Source organism: Labeo rohita, chromosome 20 (genome assembly GCF_022985175.1).
Source record: "Labeo rohita strain BAU-BD-2019 chromosome 20, IGBB_LRoh.1.0, whole genome shotgun sequence".
NCBI classification, from domain to species: domain Eukaryota; kingdom Metazoa; phylum Chordata; class Actinopteri; order Cypriniformes; family Cyprinidae; genus Labeo; species Labeo rohita.
In genome coordinates this window covers 27,820,862-27,840,304 of record NC_066888.1, presented here as the reverse complement: position 1 = coordinate 27,840,304, position 19,443 = coordinate 27,820,862, and the positions used below count along the sequence as shown (strand labels likewise).

General features: G+C 33.0%; 1 protein-coding gene across 13 annotated transcripts in view; it reads left to right on the top strand.

The window, feature by feature from the left end:
* The window catches only part of mark3b (MAP/microtubule affinity-regulating kinase 3b), a 73,089-nt gene that overhangs the window by 1,124 nt on the left and 52,522 nt on the right, over positions 1–19,443 (top strand). For 7 of the 13 annotated variants that reach the window (XM_051139245.1, XM_051139253.1, XM_051139251.1 and 4 more), the window contains exons 2-3: positions 7,897–8,088; positions 8,829–8,882. In XM_051139245.1, coding sequence (XP_050995202.1) covers positions 7,897–8,088; positions 8,829–8,882 — 246 coding nt within the window. Of the gene's footprint in view, positions 1–2,580; positions 2,852–7,896; positions 8,089–8,828; positions 8,883–19,443 lie in introns of those variants that run through there. The other 6 variants (XM_051139244.1, XM_051139242.1, XR_007830023.1 and 3 more) reach the window with 5 other exon arrangements.

Sequence of the window (19,443 nt, the reverse complement as noted above, 5' to 3'; positions counted from 1 at the left end):
TTTTAAAAGAATAAACATCAGGGCGCATGACGGCGTGACTCTCACGCGCAGCTTCTCTCCGCAAAAGAACTGTCAAGTCACCCTCCTGCGACTTCCTGTAACAATATTTCAGATATAGTGATACAGAGTAACAATGTTTCCGCTGGAGTGATGCAGTGTAGCGGTATTTCTGCTACTATCAGATTATTTCAGCTACAATGATACATTGTAACGACATTTCTGCTACAGAGGCACAGTGTAACAATGTTTCCTATAGAGTGAAACATTGTTTTTGGACCAGTGTAACATTTTTTTTTAGTAAAGTGATACAGTTTAACAGTATTTCAACTACAATTTCTCTGATTAACAATATTTCCACTATAATTTCTATGATATTTAACAATATTTCCAGTATAACAACTATATTGATACAGCGCAACGTTTTCTGCCACAGAATGATGCGGTTTAGCAGTATGTCTGCTGGAGTGATATTTTTGCACTGTATTTCCATTACACTGATGCTTTGAAACAATATTACTGCTGCAGTTTTTTACAGCATGAAACATTGTTTTTGCTCAAGTGTAATATTTTTTACTAAAATGTTGCAGTGTAACTATTTCAGCTACATTGTAACACTGTTTCCATTACAACTTTGCAGAGTAACAATATTTCAAATATAATTATGTTCCAATACACCATTACAGTATTTCCACTACACTGATTCAATATTTTTTTTTCTGCTACATAATGATATAGTGTAACAGTATGTGACGTTACACTGTATTTCCACTGCAATACTTTGTAACAGTTTTTTCAATACAGTGGTACAGTGTAGCAGTGTTTACAATAGTGTGAAAAACATTGTTTCCACTCAAATGTTACATTTTTTCACTACAGTGATATAGTGTAACAATATGTTGTTATAGTGTAACAGTACTTCCACTGCGTTTTTACTGAGTTACATTACATTATGAAAATATTTAACAATATTTCCAGTATAGCATAACAGTGGTTCCACTGCACAATGTAACATTTTTAAGCTACAGATTACATAATGAATCAGTGCATTAGCATTTCTGCTAGTGATAATGTTACACAGTATTTCCACTGCAATACTTTGTAAAAATATTTTTGCTACAGAGATACAAGATACAATGACAACATTTCCTATAGTGTGGAAAACATTGTTTCCGCTCAATTTTTTTTGCACTACAGTGATAAAGTGTAACAGTATTTCCACTATATTTTTAATGAGTAACAGTATTCCCATTATGAAAATATTTAACAATATTTCCAGTATAGCATAACAGTGTAACATTATTAAGCTACAGATTATGTAATGATACAATGTGTTAGTATTTCTGCTAGTGATAATGTTACACTGTATTTTCACTACAATGATACTTTGTAACAATATTTTTGCTACAGAGATACAGTGTAACAATGTTCCCTATAGTGTGGAAAAACAAATCTTCTGCTCAGATGTAATCTTTTTTTCACGATAGTGATAAAATGTAACAATACTTTGGTTACAGTGTAACAGTATTTTCACCACATTGTAACTGAGTAACAGTATTTCCTTTATGAAAATATTTAACAATGTTTCAAATATAATGTAACAGTGTAACATTTTTCTGCTGCAGATTACATAATGATACCATGTATCGGTGTTTCTGCTAGTGCTAATGTTACACTGTATTTTCATTAAAATGATACAACAATATTGTTGCTATAGAGATACAGTGTAAGAGTGTTTCTTATAGTGTGAAAAACATTTTTTCTGCTCAGATGTAATCTTTCTTTTTTTACTACAGTGATAGTGTAACAATATTTTGGTTACAGTGTAACAGTATTTCCTACATTTTTACTGAGTAACAGTATTTCCATTATGTAAATATTTAACAATATTTCCAATAGCATAACGGTGTTTCTGCTGCACTGATACAACATAACATATTTGGTACAGATTACATAATAATACAATGTATCATTATCTCTGCTAGAAATAATGTTACACTGTATTTTCATTAAAGTAATACTTTGTAACAGTATTTTCGCTACAGAGCAGCAGTGTAACAGTGTTTCCTATAGTGTGAAACGCTGTTGTGTTCCACTCAGCGTGTCATGTACACCATTGGAATCTGGCATTTTTTTCAAAGTTTATAGACAATTCTTATACTTAAGATTTATAGATATATAAGGAAAGTGCATGTAAGTTTTTAAGTTTTTGTTTTAGCTATTTAAAAGTGCAAATATTCAATGTGAGCAATTGATCATTTAATAGGAGGTCATAAGTGCGTGCATGGCAGTAATACAAGAAATGTAAAAAAAAAAGATGTAGCTTCAAATAGTTTAAGATTAAATAACACTGGATGACACTAATTGACACAATAACATCATAATAAAAAACTGAAAGCGGAGTATCGAAAACTCCACTTGTTTGAAATGCACTTTGAGTTACAGTATCTATAAAAAGTCCTGTATAAATAAACTTTATTGTGCTGAAGCTGGATCTCTTGTGCGTCATTGGCTAGAAAAAGGACACACAGATAAGTGAGGAGACCTTACCTGCCTGATAATGCAGTCTCACCACTGGTTAGTCCTTGAGTGACGACTATTCCCTTCTTTGCTACCCAGAGAGAGTTAGAGAGAGAGAAAGAGAGAGAGAAAGCTCAAATCCTCTGCACCCGTCGGACATCTAACGACAAGTGTCGGAAATGTTTTCATGCTCCTCTGAGCATCGGTTTGTGCCAGGCGATCAATGAGCTGTCAGCATCACAAAAACGGACCGACTGTCAGTTTCGACGCCATTCAGATCGCCAATGCTAGAATGAAGGGCTCCCACTCTGTCAAGAGGCACCGCATAACTATAGTAAGTGCTAATTACTCATTCTAATTAGGCTGATTAAATTTAGGATAGAGGGAAAAGGCTGCTAGTAATGAGCCTTTTGTAATGTGCAAAGCCATTCAGAGTCAGAGAGGAAGCAGATTTGTTGACACGGGAAGGTTTTACTGTATAATGCACTTGAAACCGGTCCAGGCTGTGAGATTTTGGAGCATATTTGGCAAATGATTAATCAGAACTACTGTGAATATGGCGATTAGCCCCTTAAAAGGTGTAAAACCCAACTGATCTTGTTCTAACACTATGGCTGCGTCAGATATTGACTGAAGTTGTATTGAGACATTTAAAATGAAACTATGTTGAGATCTTATCAGAAACAATAATGTTTTTATAGGTGGCTTGCATGTTGTGATAGAGAAATATTACTCTGTGCTCTAGAATGTCCTAGATGAGAGCGTTTGTCCTAGAGGGAGAATTTAGGGCACAGTCTTTTTAAGGATCTCGTGGTCCTAAATAATGATTTCAAATGACTTTAACTTCAGTTAACATAATTTCAGACTTGATGTTTTTTAATGCGGTCATTCATGCATTTAAGATTTAAGTGTTAAGTGTCAAAAAAGAAATCATAGCACTGACTCAAGTCACACCAGACGTTTTAAATCTCACTGTTTAGGTGGTAAATTTATCAAATTAACCAGTTCCTATTTACTGTGATGTTATTCATCGAATGAGTTTTCTGTTTGTAGTTACAAACAGTATCTGCCATATTACTCATTTTAGGGTTCAGTATTAGCCTGGGAACAAAGCTCAGATGAATCACATAAATTACAGGGTGGCAGAATGCTCTCACAATACCATTAAAAATGTGCTATGTAGAGCTTCCTAGCATGTTAGTGCATGGCTTTTCTGTCATACCAGTTGGTCTAAAATATCTCTGTGTGGTGTATTTTTTTTTTATGTTTCTTTTACTAAATGTAAACTGGCATTTGCAGCACATTTTACATGTTATGTTACGTATTTCTGAGTGGAAAAATAATTAGGATGGAACTTAATTTAATCTAATGGGACCTTACATATGTTTGTGAGTTTGATCATGGAATAACATGCATAGGTTAATAGTTCACAATAAGACCAGAAGCATGTTTCAAGAAGGTAATTGGCTCTCTTTAGTACTTTATTGTCATAATGTTAATGGTTGTGTCTTGAGGATCAGTAATGGAAAATAGTATTTTGTTTCCCATATTGGGAACTGGTTTGTGAGCATTTCCTTTAATTGCTCTTGCTTTCATTCTCTTATTCCTCATTATTAGCATTAGGTAACTTAATAACTAACAACCTAATGAGTCCCATACTAGTATGTCAGTCAGGTACCTTAAAACCAGATATAGAATATAAGTTATCAATTAAAATACTACTGTTCAAAAGATTTACATTTTTCTTCCAAATTAATATTTTTTTTTTCAGCAAGGACACATTAAATTGATCAAAAATTACAGTGAAGACTGTAATATATATATGTTTCACCAAATCAGCATATTAGAATGATATCTGACGGGTCATGTGACACTAAAGTAGGGCTGTCAAACGATTAATCAAATTAATCGCATACAAAATAAAAGTTTGAGTTTGCGTAATACATGTGTGTGTATGTACTGTGTGTAATTATTATGTATATATAAATACAGATTCATGTATATGTTTAAGAAATTTTTACAAGTATATGTATTTATTATATTTTTTTTATAATTTATATTATATATAAATACAAATATTTTGTACATAACATATTGCTCTTAAAAAATTGTGTATTTAAATATACATAATAACACTAAGCACACACACATATATTAGGCAAACTCAGACTTTTATTTTGTAAAGCTAAAAGTTAAGCTAAGTTTTATGGCTTAACACAAATGTGACCCTGGACCACGAAACAAAAGTTTTAAGTCGCTGGGGTTTATTTGTAGCAATAGCCAAAAATACATTGTGTGGGTCAAAATTATTGATTTTTATTTTATGCCAAAAATCATTAGGAAATTAAGTAAAGATCATGTTCCATGAAGATATTTTGTAAGTTTCCTACTGTAAATATATAAAAACTTAATTTTTGATTAGTAATATGCATTGCAAAGAACTTAATTTGGACAACTTTAAAGGTGATTTTCTCAATATTTAGATTTTTTTGCACCCTCACATTCCATGTATTCAAATAGTTGCATCTCACCAAATATTGTCCAATCCTAACAAACCATACATCAATGGAAAGCTTATTTATTCAGCTTTCAGACGATGGATTATTCTTAATTTTGAAAAATTGACCCTTATGACTAGTTTTGTGGTCCCGGGTCACAAATCTGCATTATTATGTAAAATAAATAAGATTTATGGTTCTGCAATATTTATAGGTCATGATGAATCAAATAAACAAATGTGCACCAGTCCAGCACGTCAACTCTTTTGTGCAGACAGTGCAAAATAAAGCACATTATGTTCTTTGTAACATCTTGGCACCTGCCTTTGCTTTCATCCGCTTTTATTTTGTGGTTATACAACTAAATGGGTATTGATTTTTTTTCTTTTTTTTTTTTTTTTTTTTTTAAAGCTGATCTTTGATGATTTGTTGCTGTTTGATGCTGATGCTCTCATCATTGTCTCAGTGCTGCTTTATGACATTGACGGCTTTTATGAGCTTCTGCTATCTATTTTAGACCCTAAATCTCATTCTGTAGTTTAAAGCAATAGTTCAACCCAAATTGAAACTTCTGTGATCATATACTCACCCTCATGTTGTCTTATGTGAAACACAAAAGGTGATTTTTCAACAATTCCATTATTTGTAGAGCACAATAGATCAAGTAATAGTTGAACTGTGGAGTTTGAATGTCAAAATGAAGTAATCTTGACCCAGATCTCCTAGTACTACCTAATTTTATAACACTTAAGGTCTTTTCATGACTTGAATTGCGTGACTCACAGTGATGCAGGCAACATCTTGTCGATCTGTCTCCTCTCAGGTATCGTTTCAGACTCCATCCACGTCATACCTCATTTCCTGGATCCCTTATTGAGAGATCTTCTTCAGTTTTCTTTATTCTGGCAACACGCATGCTGCAGTCTGTTCATCTACATTGAATATTATCTTTAAGATGTCTATTGGAGCTCTTTTGTGGGCTAATTTAAGTCCCTCTGTTCCAGATGGACCAGCATGCTGCTTGAAAACGTATCATAGATGAGTCCTCGCTGTGCGAGCCGATGGTGTCATCTCTGCCTTTTGTTTGCTCAGTGATTCTGACATGTTTAATAGTTTTCTACAACCATGGCCACTAATTATCATCGCTCATCCATTACAGTTATTGATTCAGTGAGGTAGCTGGATGTTTTTGTCTTTTGAGTAAAGCTGTTTGAGATGTTAACATCATCATCAGTGGAGCTAAACTCACCAATTTACATTCTTATGACTTTACACTTCAAACTTAATCTGTTGAATTTAAAACTTTAAATAAATGGTTTATCCAAAAATTAAAATCTGCTGAAAAAATAGGTCAAGATGTCTATGAGTTTGTTTCTTCATCAGATCAGATTTGGAGATATTCAGCATTACTTCACTTGCTCACCAATGGATCCTCTGTAGTGAATGGGTGCCGTCACAATGAGAATCCAAACAGCTGATACGAACATCTCAATAATCCACACAGTGTCTTGTGAAGTGGAAAGATGCATGTTTGAGATTAACAAAGCTGTCAGTAAAACATTTTTAACTTCAAACTATTGGTTCCAGTTAAAATATGAATCCTGTTTTTATAATGATACTTTCTTTAGTGAAAATCTGAATCAGGAGAGAAATGTGCATGGATTAAGCACTATTTACAAAATGAAAATACAAATTAATCCAAAACAAATTTGTTTGTGAATTCTGGCATGAGAGGACAATAGGGGATTTACTTTTTCACTAATGTTTTGGCCAGAAGTTATAAATGTCTTAATAGTGGATTTGTTTCTTATAAACATGCAGTTTTTGTTTCACAAGATGTTAATTGATGGACTGGTGTGGCATGGATTACTTGTGGATTATTGTGATGTTTTTATCAGCTGTTTGGACTTTCATTCTAACGGCACCCATTCACTGCAAAGGTGAACAAGTAATGTAATGTTAAATTTCTCCAAATCTGTTCCGACGAAGAAACAAAATCGTCTTCAACATCTTGGCCTGAGGCAAGTAAAATTTCAGCAAATTTTCATTTTTGGGTGAACTATTGCTTTAAATTATTCTAACTTAATAGTCGCATAAAAACTGATCTAATGCTGGTGTCCATTGCTGTAAAGGACCAAATATTAGTTATGCTTGACTTTGTCTTCGAAATCAGCAAAAACATTACTTTTGTCAAAGTAGCTCTCTCTATTTCTAAAAGGATGCAGCTCCAGTATTTTTCAACGAAGGAGGAAGTCAAAGCAGAGATCCAGGAAATCGTCTGACATTTTGTCCAGATTACTTTATTTACATGTCCCCCTTCCTATGAGGGGAAACTTTAGAGGCACCATACTGTAGCACAAACAGATGTCAGCTGAAATTCTTTGACCGGCTCGGTTCAAAGATATATATCCTTGATGGGAGGAAATGAAGATATTTCCCGCGGTGAAACTTCTCTTTGAGGTTGTCGGGTTCAAATATCTTCATGCAAACAGCATTGACATTCCCTATATTTTCGTTTGCCTGGCATTTAACGGCTGTCAGACAACCACAACAAATGGAGTGTACAGCGATCTTATACAGAGTTTTTAAGACCATCAGATCATTCTAATATGCTGATTTTCTTCTTATGATTTTTTACAGTTATCATCAATGTTACATTTGATTTCAGATTTTTTAATAAATAGAACACTCCGACTTTTATTTGAAGCTGAAATCTTTTGTAAAAATATAAATGTCTTTACTTTCTTAATTTTGATTTTTATAATGTGTCCTTGATGAGCACAAAATTACTTTCTTTAAAAAAAAAAACAACAGAGTTCAAACTTTTGAACAGTAGTATATTTGTCTTTACTCATGTGTGTTGTTTTTTTTTTGTCTCCAGCACACATCACACACGGATGGGCGGAATGAAGTGGCGTCCCGTCCCGGGCGTTCAGGGGCCCGCTGTCGAAACTCCATCGCCTCCTGTGCCGATGAGCAGCCACATATCGGCAACTACCGGCTCCTCAAAACCATCGGCAAGGGCAACTTTGCCAAGGTCAAATTGGCACGACACATTCTCACAGGACGAGAGGTGAGCTTCATGAGGATCTCAGTGGACAACTTTTGTTTTTTGCAGAATTTTGAATTATTTATATAACATTTTTACAGTTAAACACATTTTCTATATGTATCTATATCTCTATCTATATCTCTGTCTATATCTGTATATATATATATATATATATATATATATATGTATAGGCAACAATACATTGTATGGGTCAAAATTATCTTTTTTTTATACTAAAAATCATTAGGATATTAAGTAAAGATCATGTTCCATAAAGATATTTTGGAAATTTAATACCGTGAATATATCTCAACTTAATTTTTGATTAGTAATATGCATTGCTAAGAACTTCATTTGAACAATTTTAAAGGCGATTTTCTCAATATTTTGATTTTTTTTTTTTTTGGCACCCTCAGATTACAGATTTTCAAATAGTTGAAATATTGTCCTATCCTAACATTATACATCAAAGGAAAGCTTATTTATTTTTAGCTTTTAGGTGATGTATAATTTAATATAGATTTTTAATCATTAACAACTTATATATATATATTTCTAAAATTATAAATAAATTATAATAAATAATTATTGTCTTTTTTTTTCGTTTGGTTTTGGGAGTGACATATGACCCTGAATGCTTTTTCAGCCTGATTTTGTGTTTAGCTGCAGAAATGAAATCATATTATTGATGCTCTTTTACTGACTGCTGGGCAGACTTCGTTGAACAAGGCAGTAAAATTTATTTTTTCTCTTTCTTGCAGGTGGCCATAAAAATAATTGATAAGACACAACTTAATCCTACCAGCCTTCAAAAGGTAAACATTTCAGGATTACTGCTGAGCTATAAAAATCTTGTCCCCATCATTCTCTTTTGCTGGTTTAAGGATAAGAGCGTGCAAATATGGAAACCCCCTTTTGTCCTTCCAGAGCGAATTAAACATTAACCACATATGTTGATAGCATTCCTGTATTTCTTCGCAAGAGACAGTTGCCTTTGGGCCACGTGTTTTTATTGCCTATTTTTAAAATCCACATTGTTATCTTTTTGATTTGGCATTAGTTGACACATTCGTTTTCATCAGCACAAGATGCAGACCAAAAATCAAAGGGACTTCTGTTCAGAGTGGTGCATGATGGGAGAACAGTAGCTGATGGAGGAACCCTCAGTGGACTTGGATTTCAGAGGCAGCTAATAATAGCAGGAGCCGAGAAATCAGAATGAGAGGCTCGAATAATAACTACACATATGCTGAGTGGAAAGCAGAGCGCTTAAATGGGACAGTTTGCTTAGCTTGAGTCTCCTGGAGTTTGTCGCTTCGGATGTCGTATTTCGTGCCAAAAATTGTGACTGGCCTCTGGATGGACCGTATAGATCACATTGTCACATTGAGGCCAATGTGAGGTGTTGATGTTCTCTTCCACTGGCTGCCCTTTTCCCTATAATTAGCTGGCACTTGTTTTTCCAGGCCATTGATTTAGGCCGTTTTCCATTTGCGAGCCGATCGACAGCTCATGGCTTGGCTTGGGTTGGGTCTCTGGAGAGGAGGTGGTGATCGGTTTGGGGCATAAGGGGCAAAGACTGGGTGGGATTAAGCCCCAGTGTGGCCCACTGCTAACCCCAGTGCGTATTTCCAATAAAGATGTCATGTCATCTAATAACCTGAGGTTGATTAATGAGGGCCTGTCGGTTAGTATTGGAAAGCATCTGTCATAATTTGGTTTGCTTTACATGGCATTCTTGTTTAAAGGCATGTAAGGAGTAACTTTGTAAATTTGTAAAATTTCCTTTAAATAACAGAAACGGAAAAATTAGACAATATGGTTTGGCAAATGAATTGCTAGATGCTGTTTTTAAAGTGGCTGAATGTTACCAAGACACACATGGTATTACATTTAACTTCCACAAATTTGTCTCATTTTGTCTCATTTGTCTCCCTTTAAGTTTCTGTTTGTTTATGATTATAATTAGATTCCACGATTCCGTCCACGTTTTCTGCAATGCAGAAATCGTAGGACTCTAAAATTATCTGGCTGATACAATGGTCTGTACTACAAAAAATAAAAAAACAATTTGTTGAGTCAGCTTAAAATAATTTGTTTTTTGACTGAATTTTAAGTTCAGTCAACTAAAATAAGTGTAGTCAACTTCAAATGTTAAGTTGTACTAAGTCACAACTTAGATATTTGTGTTTGCTAAACTTAACAGATGGGCAAGTAACATAGCTGCCTTAAAATTTTAATTTGATTCAACTCCAATATCTAAGTTGTCACTTAGTATAATTTAACATTTCATGCTGAATAAACTTTTTTTTGAGTTGACTGAACTTAAAATTTTAAGGCAGCCAGGTTACAAATTATTTTAAGTTGTCTCAACAAATTGTTTTTTACAGTGTACTATTTTTTTTTTTGGCTCAATATTTAATGATATAAAGAATTTTTTAAAGAAAGACAAAGGACACATTAAATTAATCAAAAGTGACATTAAAGAATTAATTAATTTATGATACAACATTTCCTTTTTAAATAAATGCTGTTCTTTTGAAATCTATTCATTAAACAATACTGAAAAAGTATTGTGGTTTTCATAAAAATCTGAAGCAGCACAACTGTTTTCAACATTGATAAGATGCGTTTCTTGATCACCAAATCACCCTGTTAGTATGATTTCTAAAGAATCATGTAACACTGAAGACTGGAGTAATGATGCTGAAAATTCAGCTTTGCATCATGAGAATAAATTACATGTTACAATATATTAAATTGTAAAACAGCTATTTTGAATTGTAATAATATTTCACATTAATGCTGTTTCCCAGTGTATTTTTGATCAAAGAAAATGCAGCCTTGCTGAGCATAAGGGACTTGCCGAACTCTTTTGTGTATCTTTTAAGCCAACGTAACCATAAATAATGACTAATTTGTTGAATGTTTGATGTCAAATAATTTCAGTATTGTTCAGTCATAGTATCTGCGAAGATGTTTACTATCACTGTTTGTAACTCATGTCATCGGTAGTGTTTAATGACTGCTCCTGTGTACTGCACAGTCGTGGACAGGAGGCTGAGTCATTCTCACCACTGAATCAGAACCTACAGCCGTTACTCACTTTCACTGCTTGACATTTTAGAGCTCTGATGTCTCATGTCTGATCTTTTTTTATTATTATTATGGGTAAAGGGGATGCTGGGGTATTGATAGCCGAATGGGTATCTGTGTGCATATAAAGGTTGCAAGTAGCAAGGTAGCTGCACTCCTCCTCACTTACTTTCTGTAGTTTCTCAAGCCAAAACTGGGTCACAGATTGTTTTATCTTCCAGTTGACTGGAAGAACTTATATTCAGTTCTGGTTTCAGCTTTATCTTTCGATCTCATCCTATTTTTTACTTAAGCATCAGGTGCAAAAACAAGCTTTTATAATGGCAGTTTATCTGTGTTGGGATCTGTGGCGAAGGTCTTGATTGGTACTTGTTGTGTAAGTCGATTGTTGTTTTCTTCTCCAGACTTTCTAATGAGACCCACATGTGGGAGCGAATAGGAAGCGATGACCCCGTTTGGTTAAATAATAATATCGTCAGTAGTGGACGTCACTAGTGGACCGGGCCAGACAATGGCTTGGATGGTAGTGTTAGAGGTTATCTAAACATCTGACCCATATTGTCGTAGTCCATATCAGTCCTTGCATAAATAAAGAGGTTAATGTCGTAATTAAAGGCATACTTCACTGGTCATTTACTTGTCCTCATAAACCTGTATGACTTTATTTCTTTTAAGGATATATATATAGATAAGAAAAAATGCCTGTCCATACAATAAAAGTCAATGAGTCCAATGTTGTTTTGGTTTTCAGCGTTCCTCAGATTGTTTTCTTTTGTGTTCCGTGGAAGAAAGACAGTTATACAGGTTTGGAACAACATGAGGGTATGAACGTGATGACAGAACTTTTGTTTTTGGATGGACTTAATTATGTTTCTGGTTGGTTTTAGGAGTTTGTAGTTGTTAATATGAGACCGTATCAAATCACAATATGTTTTGGAGCTTTTTGGTCATACATTTGTTTGCTTTCAAGTCACCTGTATTACCTTTTTTATATGCAGTTAAATTCTGTAGTCTTTATTTTCACTCAACAGATCAAAAATATTGATGATGAACCCTGGGAGTGTATTCATATTTTCTGGAATTTATTGATTTATTTGGAGGGTGATGTATTCATATTTTCTAGAATTTATCTAGCATGTAATGCCACACCATTTATTAATTTATTTATTTATTTGGAGTGTGATTTATTCATATTTTCTAGAATTTACCTGGCATCTCATTCATTCAGCGTTTATTGATTGAGTGAGTGATTGATTGATTGATTTGGAGTTGATGCATTCATATTCTTTAGAATTTATCTAGCATCTAATTCCACATTCATTTATGTATTTATTTATTTGGATTGGGATATTTTCATATTTTTTTAGAATTTATTTAGCATCTAATTCCTTTATTTATTTATTTATTTATTTATTTATTTATTTGCAGGGCATTTTTTAATATTTTCTAGAATTTATTTAGCATCTAATTCAACACTGTTTATTTATTTATTTGGGGATGTATTCATATATTTTCTAATTTATCTAGCATCTAATTCCACACTATTTATTTATTTATTTATTTATTTGGAGTGGGATTTATCCATATTTACCTCCACACTATTTATTTATGTATGTATTTATTAATTTATTTATTTATGTGGAGTGGGATTTATCCATATTTACATCCACACTATTTATTTATGTATTTTATTTATTTAATTGTAGTTTATTCATGTTTTCTAGAATTTATCTAGCATCTACTTCCACACTATTTATTTATGTATTTATTTATTTATTTGGAGGGCTGTCTTCATATTTTCTAGAATTTATCTAGCATCTAATTCCACATTTATTTATTTATTTATTTATTTAGAGTTAGACCATATGTAGTGCTGTGCAATGATTAATCGTGAGATATATATATATATATATATATATATATATATATATACACACACACACACACACACACACACACACACACACACACACACACACACACACACACAGTATATATTTTGAAAATATTTACATGTATTTACGTGTGTATATATTTTTATTTATTTAATTAATATTATACATAAATATATTTTATAACATGTAAACATTTTTATTAAATGTGTACATGCATGTGTGTGTGTTTATATATATATATATATATATATATATATATATTAAATATACACGGCACACACACACATATTACGTAAACAAAAACTTTTATTTTGGATGTGATTGATCGTGATTAATTATTGCACAGCACTAGATGTATTCATATTTTCTAGAATTTGTCTAGCAACTACTTCTACTCTATTTGTATTAATTTATTTATTTGGAAGGGGGATGTATTCATATTTTCTAGAATTTTATGTATTTATTTAGGGGGTATATACATATTTCCTAGCATTTTCTTACTATCTAATACCACACAATTTGTATTATTCAGTTCAATACATATTGTTACAAAGCATATATATATATATATATATACACACACACAAAGTGAGAACTATGAACACGAAATGAGTATGAAACAAGATGTACACACACACACGTCCACATATTTATATGTGTATGTATATGTATATGTATGAGTGTGTGTGTGTGTGTGTGTGTGTGTATCTTGTTTCATACTCATTTCGTGTTCATAGTTCTCACTTTGTTTTCTGTTAGCAACTCGTTTGTGGTTTACCACTCAGCAAAAGACAATCCGAGACCATATTGACGCTTACAGTGCAATTTAAAGACATGCAGTGATACTAGACATAGAGAAAATCGCTATGCTTAATACTGAGTCAGTTTTTACACGTCTTGGAGCTGCTGTTTCATTTGGCAAGCAGCGCTTTGCTGTTAACCTTAATATTCAAATACAGCATCCACCCACACACCTCAGGCCCTCTCACAGACAATGACCACTTCTCAGCTTCCCAGAGCTTTTTCTTCTTCGTCTCTCACCGATGCCATTTTTATTTGCGTTGGTGCGACCTCTTACGCAACCGCCGAGAGTGGGAAGACAGCCTCTGGTGCTAGTTCCATCTCCTTGTTAAAATTAACCTCTTTTTATGTATGAACATCAGCGATCGACAACCCTGCGATGAAGTCAAGGTTGAGCGCGCGGAAGCACACCGAGCGCTCAATAGCTGAAAGAAGCGCGTGAACGTCACGGCTGCGTGTTTTCAGATCATGCGTGTGGGTGTACGTGGGTGTTGATGTAAGAGAGCAGTTCCAGATGATTTTTTTCTGCCACTGGTATCATAGAAACCCTCATACAGCATTTCATTCTCGCAGCTAGTGAATGAGGAACATCTGAAATCAGGGATGTGAATGAAAATGGGATGAGTCACCATTTCTCCTCTGAGAAAAGGCCTTAAAACCTAAGTTCATTCTTGATCACATCGTTTTGGTTTGGCCTGAAGCAAAATCTCCCAACACCTGCTCAAACACGCCTATTTTAGTGCGGTGCACAGATGGTTCGGCCTCTCCTTTGTGTGTGGTCATGAGGAAAGGACAGGTGCCTAGGGGTATTTCAGAAAGTATAGGTTAGAGCCCTATAAAATCTGTTTTATTTTTCCAAAATTGCATTTTTTCCCCCCTAAATTCAGTTTTTTCCCCCTGGAGTCCATTTCTTTCCATTTTATTTTTCTGTATTCTGATTTGATGGTTAAATTAAATCTTGACAATCAAAAAATCATGAAACCTACAATTTTAACACAAATTTGCACTACAGTTTAAAATTTTTTTCCTCAAACAATCCTGAAAAATTGTATGATGTTTAAACTAAATATTAAACAGCACAACCATTTTCAACATTGATAATAGCAATAATAAATGTTTCTTGATTATTTATTAAAAGTTAAAAATTACATTTTAGGGCCTTATGAAATCTGTTTTATTTTTTCCAAAATTCTGTTTTCTGTTTTATTTTCTTGGTTCTGTTTTAATAGTTGAATTTATGGTTTACTGGGTTAATTAAATATTTAATAATCAGAACGCTTGTCTAATCATTTTCAAGTTTCAATTTCAAATTTTATTATTATTTATTTATTTATTTATTTATTCTACAATAATAGGGCCCTAAAATGTTTATTTTTTATTTATTTTTTATTTTATTTTTTATTTTATTCAACAGTTCTGTTGTCCGTTTTCTGGATTTGTGATTTAATGCAAATTTATTAGCAGTGATAAGCAAATGATGGCGTAAAACATTAAATATTTAATCTTTTAAAATGTATTCAAATGCAAATTAAGCAATTCTTTTTATTTTTGGCAAACAGGGTCACTGCTAAAATGAAATTAAACTAGGAGGAAAATTTTTAGATTAAAATTAAAATTCATAATTTTATTATTACTTTGAGAAGTACACTAGTTTCTCTGTGTGTGTATGATATGATGATAGTTTACTAAATGAAATGCTGGTAACACCACAAGCTTCACTTAACATGCTGGAGACTAAGTATTTGTAATACTTACCATGGTTTGATTCATTGTACAGCCCTACTTTTGATATATTCATTCAAACATTAAACATTTCATAAATTCATAAAACCTTTTTATGACTGGATTCCATATGACTGGTTTTGTCAGTGTTGTCCGCATCACGGAAATCACAGGACCCTAATAGATGTTCTCCTGGATGCTTGCACAACTACATAGGAAAATGAGAGTGATTTAGCAATGGGAATGGGAATGTTTACAAAAGCCACAAAACCTCTGCAGTCTGGCAGCGTTTTGCGGGCTTGTTGTCCCGCTGGCATTGACCTCATTTGTGCTTGCATCATCCGGAAAGCAATGCATCTGTGCAGGTCCATTTGTTACTTGTTTGCCTTATGTCTGGATTTGACCTGATATTTTATAACATCTGGATTGATTATTCCTGTCCTCCTGTGGTAACCGTCTAAAAATTGGTATGAAAATACAAATAAAGAAACCTTTGATGTGAATTACTTAAGGATGTAACAAATGTGGCACCTTATGTTCGCTCCTCTAGCCAGACATGCAAATCTTCAAGTCGCTACTTTGTTTCTTTTTTTCCTTCTTCAAGGTTTGCCAAATGCTGATATCATGGACTTCCCATTTCCTGTTTTTATCCCATCAACCAGATTTGATTTTTTAAATTTTTTTTCGATCATGAATTTCTTTGGCACACTGCCTTTCCTCCAGTATTGGTGTTTAGAATTTGTACTATTATTGAAGCAATTCACACTGCAGTTTTTAAAAACAAACATCATATCAGAAGAATTCAAGAACACAGGAAAGCCCAGGAAGTGAGAGTCTGGAACAAGGTTTTTTTTTTTTTTACATATCAGATGTTAATAGCACAACACTGTGCTATTACCATATTCATATTCAGTGGTATTTACATTGCACTTCAAAATATATTTTAAAATCATCCAAATAATGATTGAAATCATCTCAATAGCATGGTGTTTGAATTTAACCAAGAAATTGTGGTAACACTTTATTATACGGTTTCTTAACTAGTTGCTTATTAGCATGCATATTACTAGAATATAAGTCTTTTATTAGTACTAATTAAGCACATATTAATGCCTTATTCTACATGACCTTATTCTACATCCCTAATCCTACCCAACTTAACAACTACCCTACTAGCTATTAATAAGCAGCAAATTAGGAATTTATTAAGGGAAAAGTCATAGTTAATAGTGTATAAGAGTTCCCTATTCTAAAGTGTTACCAAAATTGTATTTTTTCCTATTTTTAGGACTTTTTATTTTTTGCTCATTACTGTATAGGACAGTGATGAAAATCATTTTTGAACGGGTAACTTAAAATGAGAAGATGCTGGGAAAACAATAATATTGTGAAATATTGTTTTCTATATATACCAGTCAAAAGTTTTTGAACAGTAAGATTTTTTCTTCTTCTGCTCACCAAGACATTTATTTGATCCAAAGTACAGCAAAAACTCAAAATTCAAAATTTTTAAATATTTTTACTATTTAAAATAACTGTTTACTATTTAAATATATATTTAAAATGTAATTTATTTTCTGTGATCAAAGCTAAATTTTTAGCATCATTACTCCAGTCTCCAGTGTCACATGATCCGATTTGCTGTTCAAGAAACATTTATTATTATTATCAATATTTAATCAGTTGAGTAAAAAATTTTTTTAGGATTCTTTTGATGAATAGAAAGATCCAAAGATCAGCGTTTATCTGTAATAAAAAGCTTTTGAAACATTATACACTATACCATTCAAAAGCTTAATAATTTTATTTATTTATTTATTGGGGGGGAAGAAATTATAGAATACTTTAAATGGATCAAAAGTGATGATAAAGACATTTATAATGTTATAAAAGATTTCTTTTTCAAATAAATGCTGTTCTTCTGAAATTTTTAATCAACAGAGAAACCTGAAGAATATCTACTCAGCTGTTTTCAACATAATAACAACAACAACAATATTAGAATGATTTCTGAATGATCATGTGACTGGAGTAATGATGCTAAAAATTCAGCTTTGAAATCACACTAATAAAGTACATTTTAAAATATATTTAAATAGAAAACAGTTATTTTAAATAGTAAAAATATTTTAAATTTTTACTGTTTTTGCTGTACTTTGGATCAAATTATTATTATTATTTTTTTTTTTTTACCGACCCCAAACTTTTGAACAGTAGTGTATAATTATTGACTTGAAAATTAGATGTATTTATTGATTCCTTATTCTTTATAATTTCTTTAGTAATTTCTTTCTTTATTTTCACTTTATATATATATATTTTTTTAATCATTTTAAATTCAGTTCACATCTTGATTTTTATGAGATTCACACTGGTCCGTTCTTGTAAGTGAAGGAAAGGTATAAAATCATGTCGGCGGTGATCTGTGTGATGAGCTTAGGTGCTTGTTTCACAGAAATATTTTTAACGAAAAGTTTAATCCCATGAGTCAGTAAGGGATATGCTTCAGTCACATTAGGACGCTCTTTCACTCTTTCCGCTACGTGCACACACACAGAGGGATGGCTGAATGCATTTAAAGCAACATGTGCCTAATGCATTTAATCACCAGGTCTGCCCAGGTTTCGAGAGAAAGGGGGCAAAGGTGTCAGGATTATGCTGGGGTCCGTCCGACCACACCACATCCTATCTGGCACCACCCAGATGGTCTGAAAGCTCTCTTCTTCTCTTTTATCCGCTGGTGTCTTTCCTCTTCTTGTTATTGTTCTGTTTGTGTGTCGAGGATGGAACATTTTCTTCATTCTGTCTGCCTCTTGACCTGTAGGAAAGTGTTATTAGATGCCAGACCTTTGGGGACGCATGTCGTATTTGATAAACTGTGGTGCTTAAGATTTGGATAAGACATATTTTCTACTTTTAAGCCAATTTTGAATTACATTGAACAACATAAGATGTATGCGTATGGACGGGAGTTCATTTAACAAATTTTGAAGGATCATGTGACACTGAAGACTGGAATAATGATGCTGGAAATTCAGCTTTGCATCATAGGAATAAATTGTTTTTATGACCAAATAAATGCATCCTTGGTGAGCAGAAGAGACTGTCAAAACATAAAAAATCTTACAACCTCACATTTTTTGAACAGTAGTGTATATAATTAAAAGATTTGTGAAAGTATGCATGGAATTATTTACTAGTTCCTTGTAGCTCAACTGGCTCTACTTAAACCACAAACAGTTTTTTTGTAACACTAAGAATGTCTAAATTCATAATAAAGGCACACCAGACAGCGAAACACATTATTTAGTTTGATATATTTAGCTTTAAGCTTTAGTTATGGTTTTTGAAGAAGCTTAGCAGAAGCGTTAGGAAAAGAATAATATACCGCAATCACAGACATTCCTATTTGCATGGGATTAGATTTCCCCAGAGTTCACTGAAAAACAGTAGGTAATTTGCACTGTAATTTCACCAAGGTTGTTTGAGAGGGGGAAAAAACACAGCCGTGTTTTATTCAGACAGGATCACAAAGAATGTCTGGGAAAATCAAATTTACCTAATTTCTTCACAGCAAATGAGTCCTGTCCGAGCAGTCTCGATATGTCCCATTGTGCACTAAAATTGTGGCTTTCCTCACTTGATTGACATTTTTTTTTTTTTTTTTAACTCTTTCAAAGTCAATACTGTACATTGTTATGAAACTACGCTTGAGCCTACGGTATTTCTTTGAATTTTGTCTTTCATTTCAGCTTAGATGTTTAATCTCTTTGATCCTTGTTGAGGTTCAGGATGTTGTTGTGGCTGGTATTTAGTCTACCTTTTGGTTATTTTCATCCTGTCTTATGTATGCGTCTGGCAG